Source organism: Euprymna scolopes, chromosome 25 (assembly GCF_053919585.1).
Source record: "Euprymna scolopes isolate OS-2025 chromosome 25, ASM5391958v1, whole genome shotgun sequence".
NCBI classification, from domain to species: domain Eukaryota; kingdom Metazoa; phylum Mollusca; class Cephalopoda; order Sepiida; family Sepiolidae; genus Euprymna; species Euprymna scolopes.
This window is the reverse complement of record NC_136506.1, coordinates 87797696-87810970: the sequence shown is the minus strand read 5'-3', so window position 1 is coordinate 87810970 and position 13275 is coordinate 87797696. Positions and strand designations below refer to the sequence as shown.

Sequence of the window (13275 nt, the reverse complement as noted above, 5' to 3'; positions counted from 1 at the left end):
GCCAGCCGAGATCACATCTCCTTCATGGACATGGAGCAACAGCCCAGTGATTGAAGTTAAGGGGGAGCTCCCTCAGCCATGTTGAGCCCCCAACAACATCTCAGGAAGAAACTAGACCACAGTTGTAGATCAAAAGGCTAAAAAATATCCCTTCTTTCTGACATGCGATTATCCCCTTCCTCCCAGTTTAGAAGCACTCTGGCAAGCAAAAGTAATTGAAAATTTGATGGTCCCAGTAAGATTTTTTTTTTAAATCCAACTTTATTCCTTCTAAAATGAATTGTTCCAAAATCGAATTCTGTCATCCTATTTACTTGACCAGTCGACATTTTTATTTCGATTTAATTTTAATGCACATCTAATTGTTGTTCTCTGTAATATAAAGAGCAAATGTATGTATGTATGTTATAACTTGAAAAATACTCAACAACCCCTATAAAGTTGGTATTTTTTTAATCGGTGTAACCATGAAAAAAATAATAAACACTTAGAAAGAAAAATTCGTTACATGGGATGGGGGTCAGATAGCCATTTATATCATTTAGTGTAATGAAGACGTACATGCATCTTTTAATGTTATCATGTAAAAGGAAGTAATTCTAATTTTTTTTCCTCACAGAATTATTTCCCTTGAACTAGTTTTGTGTGTGTGTGTGTGTGTGTGTGTGTGTGTGTAAAAAAAAAAAAAATATGAATCTAAAAAGAAAAAAATATTTTTGTTTCAAAAGTTTTGATTTTTTTAATTCAATCTTTCTTTGTATTTGTACACGGATCTGTTTCAAAGGGAAGCAAATTAAAAATAATTTAGTTAACTTTTTAAGTTATTTCCCTTTTAAATTCCAAATCGTGTGAGTGTGTGTGTGTGTCCGTGTCCAGAAAGAGGGGTGGAAAACAGGAAAGGAAAAACAACCGAAGAGGGGGAAAGAGGGAGGAATAGAAGTTATGTTACACTTTTGCCCTAGGCAATGCTAGGTTTCCCTTATAGTCTATACTAAAGAAGACATATACTTATTAAAACCATATTTAGTTTTTTTTTTTTTCTTGATATTAATGAGGGAATAAGATTTTTGACTGATTCTTGGAACTCTAAAGGCAAGAGCACCATGGCGCCATGCTTGTTTTTGTGTTAACTAAAGCACTCACCACAACATGCTTTTCACACTAAAAACACATTTTTAAAACTAGTTAAAACATCAAAAACTTATCCAGTTAGGTAGAAGAGTAAATTATCTTGCCTTTGGTAACATTTTTTATAATTGTTTATTTACTACTTTTTTCTTATCTCTATCTATTGTAAAACAAAACCTTCAAGCAGAACGTTCCAACCATATTGATATGGAGTCGTCATGTAGCTGAATTAGCTGGCGTGTTAGGGTTTGATGGGTTTTTATTAGTGTTGAAATTGGAAGTCAGAAAAATCAGAAATTTTGGGTATCAAAATAGGAAAATTTTGGACTCATTTTCTATTGCCTAAAACGATTCTTTTAAATGATTTTTTTTTTGTTTTACTTAATTTTTCATTGTTCATATCAATAGCATGATAATTAGTATATTGATTTTAAATTACCACTAAAATTTATAAATTACGCCCCTCACATGTTTGCAAAAATGTATGAGCATATTATGGGTTATCTAAAAATAAAAAATAAAGACAATTCTAATAGCTAAATATTTATAGGCTTTAAACGAATTAGGACTTTAGGACAGAATCAGTAATTGTATTGGAATCGGGAAAAATTTTGCAATTATTACATCACTAGTTTCTATAGTGCTTCTGCAGAAAGTTCTGAAAACTTGCAGTTTGAACAACATAACGAAAAAGTGATAAAAAAAATCAATTCTGTAACAAATAAATGTTACCAAAGGTAAGTTCTCTTCTACCTACATGATAATTTTTGTGTTTTAACTTATTTTAAAGTGTTTATTTACTTTCAAACACAAGTAGGGTCGAGTGTGTGGCTGACTATAAGCAGTCATCTTAGGAATCTCTGTAATCTCTCCAAAATTAAACAAATACTGGTAGAAACCCACCCAATAAATTAAGATTTTTGTTGCGGGTTATGCTCACATTGCCATAAAAGATGCATAGACGTTTGACTGGACATGCATGCTTTGTTATGACCAAGTAAGGATATCGGCTAGTAATGATACTATTGTCAATGACATTAGTAACATTACTGAAAAGTATATCTAAGCTATAAAACTATTTTCTTGGATTTTCAAAGTCGGACCCAAATAGCATTTGAGCTGATAAACTTTGCTTCTGACTAGCCAATTTTCATTTTTTTATTGTTGTGCAGTGTTATTAGCTACAGTTTATTTAAAAAATTATTTATCCGGCTCGGATGACTGCTAATAATATCTACTATTATATAAAAGGAACTTTGTGTGTGTGTGTGTGAGAGATCATTCCTTATAAACTCTGAAACGTCTGAGCCAATTTTTTTTTTATTTTCACATGGAGGTACTTGATGTATCTGGAAGTGTTTTTACATAGGTTTTGTATCGAAATGCATCTGATAAGTATCGATAATGAAAAATAATTTGGAAGGAAGTCCAATTTTTACCAAAATAAACATTCTTATACAGCCTAACATTGCAAGTGCATTTGAGAAGATTTATCACAGTGCAATTAAAAAGGCTTAGCCTATAAAATCAACTGCAGATTCTTTTATAAGACATTGAAATGAATGTTTCTTTTCAGAGCACAATTGAAACATGATACTTGACTTTTTCATTTTAAACTTTAATTCAAGCCATTATTTATCGATAATTTTATAAAATCAACAGTAGATTCTCTACAGTGCAATGTAAACTACGATGTATTTTGGATAAAGTCACTGTGGGGAGGTATGTGAAGCTTCCTCCCAGTCGGTGGTCCTAACTAGAGCAGATAATCAATCGATTTGATTTAAAAAAAAAAAAAAAAAAAAAAAAAATGGGTGATTTCACCGATATCGGTGATAATAAAAGTATGAGAGAGTGGAACATTTTTTGGTCCTAATTTAATCCTGGACAACGTTGAGTCCTCTTGCTATTTTTTTAAATAATCACCTAAAAATATAAATCAATAAGGGGAATAGCTCATTTTAAATTGAAGGATACAGTAACCTTTGCAGCCTGAGCACAGACTGTCCTCTAAGCGTTCAGCGTTCAGTGTTCCTGCAGTGTCAACGTGCAGACTATTGCACACATCCTCATGGATTGTCTCCTAAGCAAGGCATTCTCTGATGTGGACCTGAAAGATACTTCGGACACTGCCGATGACAAGGGATCTCCAAGATTGTGAAATGATGTGATAACTACATCCTGGGTAACGTCGACTTGAGACTGCTAGTAATAAGAGAAATAGTAATTAGTTATGAGTAAAAGATATTAGCTGGATAAGATATGCGGTGGATAATAAAAACGTGATAGAAAATTCTTCTATTTTTAGAACCTTTGTAGTCTTTGAAAACAAAATGTCTTGCAAAACAGAATGGAAGTTAACAAAAAAGTCAACGTGAATCTAAAAAAGAAAAAACTTTTGTTTCAAAGGTTTTGATTTTTGTAATTCAATCTTTTTGCATTTGTACACGGATCCGTTTCAAAGTGAAGCAAATTTAAAATAATCTAGTTAATTCTGAAGTTATCTCCCTTTAAATTCGAAATCTTTTTGAAATGGAAAAAGATGAAAAAAAAAAACCCAATGTCATAATTTAGAACTAATGTTTTCATTAGTTTCAAAATCTATTCTGTCGTTTGGCTCTGTAATATGGTAATCAGATTAATTATAGTAAATCTCCTATTCATATGTTTATGATTACTGCTTATGATAGGTAGCAGTAGACTAGCTGGCTGCGGAAAACATGGCGCCGATAATGTTATTATATGATTAAAATGTTTACCAGATGTACAAACTCTGTGTTACCAGGGATCTATTACATTAAAATTTCTTTAGTAAATATATCTATGTTCTATAGTGAAAACTTTTAGGTTAATATTTGAACTAAAAAAAAAAAAAAAAGTAAACAAAAAATAACAGTTGTCTCCCTTGTCTTTTTTTTTTTTTTTTTTTAGAAGTTTAAGAATGTTTTCAGGAAAAATGCTGGAAAAGAAATACTTTGTTCAGTCGGTGGACGAAAATAATAGTTAACAATAGTTATCCGCACGTGGTGTGAAAGAATGTGTTGCTACATATAATTTGCGTTGTTGCATATATTTTCTTTAAATATTGGTATATTTTTAATGTTTCAGTAGTTTTAGTGTATGTCTTTTCTGAAGTTACTATTTCATTCTTTTTTTTTTTGTCTAGACTTTTTTTGTATGGGTCCTTTTATTGATAGTATACACATGAAACTCGCAGTCCCCTTCGAAGTAATCTCCTCTGGCTGCAATGCACTTGTTGTACCATTCAACAACTTCTGGAAGGCCCATGGAAGTCCTCTTGTGTGAGCGTGTCAAGGATCCTCATCACAGCCTCTTTCATCTCCTCAATAATCTCACAACGACAGGCTCTAAGATTTTCCTTGAGCTTAGGGAATAACCAGAAGTCACAGGGAGCAAAGTATGGACTATAGGGAGGGTGAGGAACTGTCTTGATGCCCATCTTGGTCAAATAGTCTGTGACAAGGATGGAGTTGTGAAGTGATGCACTGGCTTTGCGGAAACGTTACTGTCCTGATTTAATAATCAGATTTTCATAAAAATTTTAACAGAAGTATCTCTTTAAAGTGCAATTATTTTGTTTTCCACTTACTTTGTCGATATTTCTTTCTGAGATCGGCATGTACCCCCCTTGACAACATTGGCGAGTCGTCGATGTTCCTGAAGTTTTTTTGTCGTCAACATCACCAACAGACGATTGTGGTTGTTGAGATTTATTTAATGACATGATTTTTTTGTTTGTTTGTTTTGATGTCAGCTGGGCTTTGCAATTTCAAACATTAACAATAAACATAACAACATTCCAAAAAAAATAAACCAAGAAAACTTATTTTATTTATTTTTTTAAAAGAATCAGCTGAGAGGAAACCGGAAGTCGACACTGGGTCAACTTCCTGTATCGACATATCACGACCTCTAGCAGTGACTTTCCAGAACTAAACTATCAAATATTTTTATTTTATTTATTTATTTATTTATTATTTTTTGCAATTATCTTGTTTTAGTCTATGTTTGTTTCTATGGAACTATACAATCTTATGACCAACATGTTCTTGTTGTATATATATTCTTCAAATATTTGTATATCTTGAATGTTTCAATAATTTTTGTGTATGAATGTCTTTTCTGGAGTTAACTAATTTTTTTTTTTCTTTACTATTTCAATTTTTTTTTTTTTTTTTCATTTTCTAGGCCAATAATTGCCCCTCAGTTGAACGTCACAACCGACAGCTTATATTCCAACTTTTGGTGTGGAATTAATGAACACGTGAGTATACAATGTCCTTCAACTGAAGTATTGTTGACCCATTGATAATCGGAGTAGATTTAATCTATTTTTTTTTTTTCTTGCAGCAGTTTAATTTAATTAATTTTAATAGTTGTCACCAGTTAAAAAAGAACAGAACAGAATTTTTATTTTTGAAATTTATTCATTTTTAAAATTATAACATCTGTACAAATATACAGTAATATCATTTCAATCATGACTCACAATATTTTGCTGCTCCTATTTGAAACATTATTTCTTTAGTTTGAAACTGATCTTAAATTTAATGAATTAACTGATTCCTTCTCTCTGATGTTGTAGTGGCTTTCTATGGAACTAGTTTGTTGCATAAATAGATGACAATCTTTTTCATCTTCTAACAACTGATATTGACCCATTCCTAGTTAGAGTAGAGTTAATCTCTTTATTTCCCTCTTTTTCATGCAACAGTCATTGTAATAGTTGTTACTGGTTAACAAAAAACAACATATAATCAGTATTAAAATTTATTCGTTTGCTCATAGCATTTTTACAAATCTATATATTAAAATGATAGCATGTGTGTTCTTTTGTGTGTCACGCTTACATCCAGGTCGTTTAATTGTTACGTTCTATTTCTTGTCATAAATAATTTTACCAAGAATTCGTCATAAGTTTTAGTTTCGGTTTTGACTATAGCTGATGGCACTCCAGTAATCTATTTTTTATAAATAATTTTATCAAGAATTCTTCCAAAGTTTTGGTTTTGGTTTCGATTATGGCTGAAGGAACTCAAGTTATTAAATATATATATATATATATATATATATGTTTTTATTTCTGTTTCTATTCAAGCTAATGCATCCAAGTTATATGGATGTATTTTATTTTTGAAATTGCAACTTTATAATAGATAAAAATCGATAGAACATTAACTCTATAATAATGTATACAAAATCTGCAAGAATTAAAATATCATATTTAAGCGCATTTTATGACTAGCCTTTACCGGACGTCCATGCTAGCTTAGATAAATACTTTTGCAGTTTTAACAAAAGACCTACAATAATATCAGAGCGTCTCCATTTACGCTGAACATCTACAGAACGCCAACATCAATATATTACATATGAATGAGTCCCCTGTGGAATATTCACAGGTCCCGCTAGTATATATTAATATTAGCTTTGTAAAAATATAGAAATATATATATAGAATAAGATATGAGGTGCCTTTAAAAAAGTTTCCAGACTTTCTGTTTAGGCACTTTAATTGATAGTACACGCATGAAACTCTAGACCTCTTTGAAGTAATCTCCTCCGGCTGCAATACACTTATTGTACTGTTCCAATAACTTCTGGAAGGCCCAATGGAAATCTTGTGTGAGCATGTCAATGATCCTCATCACATCCTCTTTCATTTCCTTTATTGTCTCATAATGACAGCCTCTAAGGTTTTCTTTGAGCTTTGGGAATAACCAAAAGTCACAGGGAGCAAGATCTGGACTGCAGGATCTGAATTGATCAGCTTGACCATCTCCCACACTGATATCAAATTGTACGCTTATTGTCTCTATAGACACAAAATGGTCTTTATCCATGAAATTCTTTATTTGGCCAATCGACTCTGGTGTTCTGACTTCCTTACTCCTCTCACAACTCTCATCACCTTTCAGGCTCCCTACCTTCCTTGAATCTATTATGCCACTCAAAAACTGATGTTTGATTCATGCAAAATGGTTCAGAAGCAACCTAAAGCATTTCATACGTTTCCGTGTAATTTTTTTTTTTCAAATTTAAAACAATTTTATTGCATATCGTTCTTCTAAAGTGTTCTCACGTCCAGATTGCATATTTTTGAAACTCACCAGCTGTGACAATCAAGCTTTAGTAGAGTGTTTTCCAGTTCTTGTTGTAGCTGTCCATTTGAACCTGAAATCATAAAAATTGGTCAGTCATCTCATCAGATGTATACCAATAACCTACTAAAATTTCAAGAGTCTGTGACAATTTTGAATGCATGTACAAAGTCTGGAAACTTATTGAAGGCACCCTGTATATAAAAATATATAAATATATAGTATAAGAGATATACATATAGAAATACTAGCAGGTCGCCTGGCATTGCTCAGTCGAAAAATACGCATAAATATTCTATTCTACTCGATACAGAAATTGAGATGTGATGCAGGTATTGTTTTTTTTTAAACAGTTCACTTGTAAGTAAAGAAAAGTAGTCGAGCTGAGATCGAAACTAAAACCTAAAGAAAGTGAGTCAAGTATGATAACTATTAGGCCAGCATGACACGATCTTTAAAAAGTGTTTTTTACATACCTACTTATGTTAATAAGTAATATCATGAATAATTCATACATACACATTCGTGAAACCATTGACAGATAAAAATCTGACCCCTCCCCCCAGTACCAATTTTTCAATTTTGACCCTTTAGCAGCTCTTTTTCTGGATGAAAATCGATTAAAGTTTTTCACATGTCTGAATACTCTATATACAAAATTTCAAGTCTGTAGATCAAAAAAATTCGTTCAGTATATAGGTTGAGAAGTGTTCACACACACATTATCACTTTTATAGATATATAAGAATATAGTATTAGATATGTAAGAATACCAAAATATATAGTATTAGATATGTAAGAATACCAAAATATATAGTATTAGATATTCTCTGTAGGCTTCCAACTAGCCTAGCCAACATTAGGTATGCAGAAGTCGTGTTGTATCGACTCCAACTAGCCTTATCAAAGTAAATTATATCTTTTTTATTAAAAAAAAACATTGGATGAACAATGTTTTTGCATGATAGTCTTTTTAAATCTTTTGAAAATTTTATCAAAATTTGATTGAAATGTTTTCATTTTGTCTTTCTAGGGTTATTACAGATCAGTATTTAAGGAATCAGAAAAGAAAATTCCATTTAGCACTATTTTAAAACACCTAAATTTATTTAATTATTTTAAAACACCTAAAAGTATATTTAATTATTGTTTAACAAAATTCATTGAATATAAAAAAATATCCAGATACACTATATAGTCTTGTTAGAATGGATATAAAAATAGATTTATTTGTTTATAGAATTTATCCAAAAAATGTTCATATTTAAGTTTTCACCTTCATTTTTTTGAAAATTTATTTGGTCCCATAATGCATTGCATCACAGCAGCCATGGGAAAATGGTGGGATCCTTCTATCTACCTGCTGACACAATTATCTACCCATATAAAAGCCAGGTACATCCAAGGAGTACTGTTGCCACATCTGGGCAGGAGCTGCTAGAAAGGACTTATCCTACCTTGATAGAGTTTAGAATAGACTTCATAGCCTAGTAGGGGATGCCCTTTTCTCTTCTCTGCAACCTCTTTCTTACAGAAAAGATGTTGCGAGTCTGTCTCTGCTTTATCATTATTTCCATGGCTAGTGCTCATCTGAGATTCAATCTATGGTCCCCCTGTTGCCAAACTTTCATGAGAAACACTCCTCTAGCTGAAAGCCCTATCAATAATTTTCCCCCACTCTTTATCTGTGCCTAAACCTAAACGTAGATTCTATGAACTGCATACCTGTGGAACTGTCTTCCATTTGCCTGCTTTCCAGCTAACTACAATATGGCTGTCTTCAAGTCCAACGTAAACAAATTCTTGATGAGCCGTTCCACTTAAGTTAACAAATTTCTATTACTAACGATTTCTATATTGTCCAATTGACTACTGTACTTTAACCCTTATCCCCGAGTGGCCTATCGGCCTTGATAAGTGATGATGCCTATGTAAAAAAAAAAAATTTGAACGTGTCAGTGTAGGCAAACAGAAGCAACCATGTTTGATCGACTCCAACTAGCCTAGACACCATAGCTGATAAAATCTTTTATAAAATTAAGTCTTTTTTATTAAATTGAATGAAAAATGTCTTTTGCCTGATAGTCTTTGAATGTTTTGGTAAATTGCATCAAAACTTGAATGAAATGTTTTTACTGTCTTTCTAGGGTTATTACGAAAGAACCGCTGATTATGAACCAATTGTTCGATGGAAGAAACGTGGTTGTTTTGAGGTTCCGATGGTCCATTCTGCCTTCTTGATAGACATGAGACATGCGGGATCGAGAAAGCTATCATTTTCTGTTCCACCACCCGAATACCAGGGGCCGCTTGATGACATCATTCAGTTTGCGTTCTCGGCAAAATATGCTGGTATCTACTTTCTATCATCTTTTTCGTCGCACATTATTTTAATGTCATCTCTTTCATCATTATACGAGTTTGAAAATAAGAACACTAGTTTTGTGGCAGTTCTAAGAAGCAACTTTGTTGCGTAGCTGGGCGACAGTTCTTAATTACATAACAGTTGAAATCTGTATTGATGACATGTAGCAGTAGTAGTCATTGGGATCACTGTGCAATGTATTTGTTGTTCTCTTTTTATTGGTAATAGCAGAAATAGTGAACATAAATATTTTTTTGAGAAAGCTCGAAAAACGTAATGTTGTATTTTCTTTTAAATAATCTATTATATAAATCTAAAACGTCTGTGTGTTTGTCTGCATGCTAAAAACTTTTGTCATCCGGATTGGACCAGCACAAAACTAGTACCATCTTAAAGGGCAATACCCCAGATGTATAATATGTAAAACTTAGAAAAAAAAAAGATTTGCTCTGTGGCAGTCAGCTAGACCACTTTTTGGAAGGGGAGTGGGAGGGGGGGGTTGTATCTTTTTTTTTCGCAAGTCACATACACATATTAAACTAAAACTGTTTAAAACGTTTATTTTGCAACGTTATGACATCATGGCCGTGTGAGCAAAAAAGCGTTTGCCCATAAGATTTGGCCTTTTTCACATTCGACCCAGCCACTGCTGCTCATTTTTTTATGAAAATCATTCGAGTCTTAAAAACACCGTCACGATTTAGGAGAGGAGGTAACTTGAATTAGCAGAATTTGATTCCTTCTTTAATTTCCAAAGTGATGTTGCATGGCTGTTTTTCAACTTGTTCTTTGCTTGATAAAAAAAAAGGTTGAAATTGCATAAAACATAAATGCTGAAAGTAAAATAAAAAAAAGAATTTTAAAAAATTTCATACGATGTTGTGGTCAGCATGAAACTAAAATATATTTTCTTTGTCTTTAGGCTATGCTCAAAGTATAACGTCTGTTCTATATAAAGACTAGCGAAGGTACCTGGCGTTGCCCAGGTGAGGTGTGTGTTGGGGGGGGGGGTTAAATCAAAACAAAATGGAAAATAAAGAATAAAGAACGTAATAACCATGTTTAAATATTACAAAAATAGAAAACCAATGAAAACGGCAAAATAACGAATAAGCGAATGATAAAACTTAAAAAAAAAAAAAATGGAAAAACAACAAAAAAAAACAGTGATGGAAAAGAAAATGGCATCAATAACCCTGTTTCAATATTAAAACTTTAAAAATCGAAAAAAAAAAAATCTTACATCTCTGCTCGAACGTGCAATCTTAAGATAACGATGCTGCTACTTAATTTTTTTGTTGTTGTTTTTTTTTAATGTTTAAACAAATTCAAGAAAGAACGTTTTTGGTGCATGCATGTATGACTAAATTGTCATGAAGGAACGATTTTTTTGCTACCCCTCCCTGTAGAAAAGTGCCCAGTTGAGGGTGAAGGAATTAATGTTTTTAGTCAATTTTTCGATATTTGTCGTCTGAAGGGTCGAGCTTCAAATGAAACTGATCTCGTGAAAATCCGTTGCCTCTGTCGAAAGTTTTTGTGGGACATACAAGCAAACATACATACATTTAAACAGATTTTTGATACAGGTTGTACTGGACAGTTATCTTCCCCTTAGGGCTATAGAAGAACCAATGTAAGCAGCCATTTATTTTTTGGGTGTTTTGGTTTTTGTATATTATAGACTAGCAGGGGTACCCGGCATTACCCGGGTGTGTGTGTGTGTGGGGGGGGGGGGGGGTAGGCAGGTAGGCTTGAACCCAAAGCCTTGAGGTGAAGGCAGAAAATCAAGTGATGACTTGATAACATACCGCGACGCTAAGAAGGCAGAGGAAGTGAAAATGATTGAAATTAAAGGATTAAAAAGTTAAGTGAATGAGGTGCATCAAACATCACGCCATAGGGGAATTAAATCTCGCGCTGAACTTTGGCTGCAAGCCAGTTTCTGCATATTTATGCATATTCAAGATGTTGGAAAACCAGCTCCCCATAAAAAGGGGAGTGTCCAAATGAATAGCAATTATCTGATATGGTGGGTTTTTCCTGCATTGATCAAAGCTAATTGATTTCTTGTGCCAGGGAGATTTGTTTGCTATATAGATTCGGTTTCGCTTTTATACGGAGAAGCCAAACAAACACGCGGAGAGGAAGAAATAGCGCAAAAATAGCATGTAAAAGTTGCTCAAATAAAAGATAGACAACCTCCTTTCGTAAATTGGGGACATAATCTAGGGAGTATATAAAAAGTTCTTGGACGTGGTACCTCCCCCCCCCCTAAAAAAAAAAGCCTTTGCCAGACATACAAAAAAGCACGCACACAGACACACAAACACACATTTTCGCTTTTATATATATAGATGATAGAATATTATAAAGTTTGTGTTCATGCTGATCATCCATAGAATAGAAGAATTTCTCAAAATTCCTATAAATGCTTTTGAAGATATACCCACCCTCCCCGAGCTTAACGAGACATTTTCTGAAAGTCCATTAACCAGAGTATATAGATGTGTTTCAGTTTGAACAAACGTGATACAATATTATAATATCGTGATTACATAGCTATTTTTTAATGTGTTGTCTATTTCATATTATTTATGCTTTTATTTTTGCATTTCGATATTGAATAACAAAAAAAGGTTCATATGCAATAAAACAAATAAACTAGGCACAAACTATTGATTTTTTTTATCCCTGTTTTTCTTCTCTCCCTTACAGGTATGTCGATGCATATTCTGAATACTGCCTTCTTTGGTCACATCATGATTCCGCTTGATGGCAAGAATACTTTGGAAGATGAAGTTGAACAATTTATTCACATAAAGTTAGAAATGATTGGTGAGTAATCTTGGTAAAAATAGTTCTTTTTTAAATCTCCAGATTAAATTCTGTGTTTCTGTGTATGTGGGGAGGGGGTTCTCGCCTGTTTGTGACTTATTCTTTATTTTTATTATTTATTATAAATCAATTATTTATTGAAATTAAGGTACTTATGGTGAATAAAGATTGTTATAGTCAACATTTTCTGGTCTGTTTATGTAAAACACCTCTGTTTTTTATTGTGCAGATCCTGGCCAATTTTTTCAATGAAAACTGTATTTCTGTTATTATAAAGATAATTAAATGAAAACGATATTTTTTTTTTGTTTTCAAGAAGAAAATAGAATAATTATTGGACAAATTTTATGAAATTATAAGAAAATTCAAATGAAGAAAAAGAGCACTCATTGTAGGATAAGTTTCATGAATACATATTCATCTGAATAACAAACTTATAACAAACAAAATTTTCATTTTTTAATGGTTTTATTTTTTAATGGTTTTATTTTTTAATGGTTTTTTTAATGTTTTTTTAAATGTTTTTTAATGGTTTTGTTTTTTTTTTAATGGTTTTTTTTCCTTTTTGTTCTAATTAGAACAAAAAGGAAAAAACCATTAAAAAAAATAAAACCATTAAAAAAAAACAATATAAAAATAAATATTTAGTTTTTTTTATTTATTGTAAATTATAGGCTTGTTACAGAATGAGAAATGTTTTTTTTGCTTTTAGTGAAATAAGAATGGCGATAATTAAAAGGTTGGGTTGATTAAAAAGTGAACGAAAAGGATTAGGAGAGAATAATTCACTTACAATATTGGACAACATTAATGAAAGTTTTATTT

The 13275-nt window shown here is 32.2% G+C and overlaps 1 protein-coding gene across 1 annotated transcript in view; it reads left to right on the top strand.

Moving 5' to 3' along the window:
* LOC145247492 (procollagen galactosyltransferase 1-like) overlaps nucleotides 1-13275 on the top strand; it is a 330273-nt gene that overhangs the window by 296184 nt on the left and 20814 nt on the right. The window contains exons 5-7 of the mRNA XM_080109303.1: nucleotides 5338-5413; nucleotides 9398-9602; nucleotides 12331-12450. Coding sequence (XP_079965429.1) covers nucleotides 5338-5413; nucleotides 9398-9602; nucleotides 12331-12450 — 401 coding nt within the window. The remainder of the gene's footprint in view (nucleotides 1-5337; nucleotides 5414-9397; nucleotides 9603-12330; nucleotides 12451-13275) is intronic.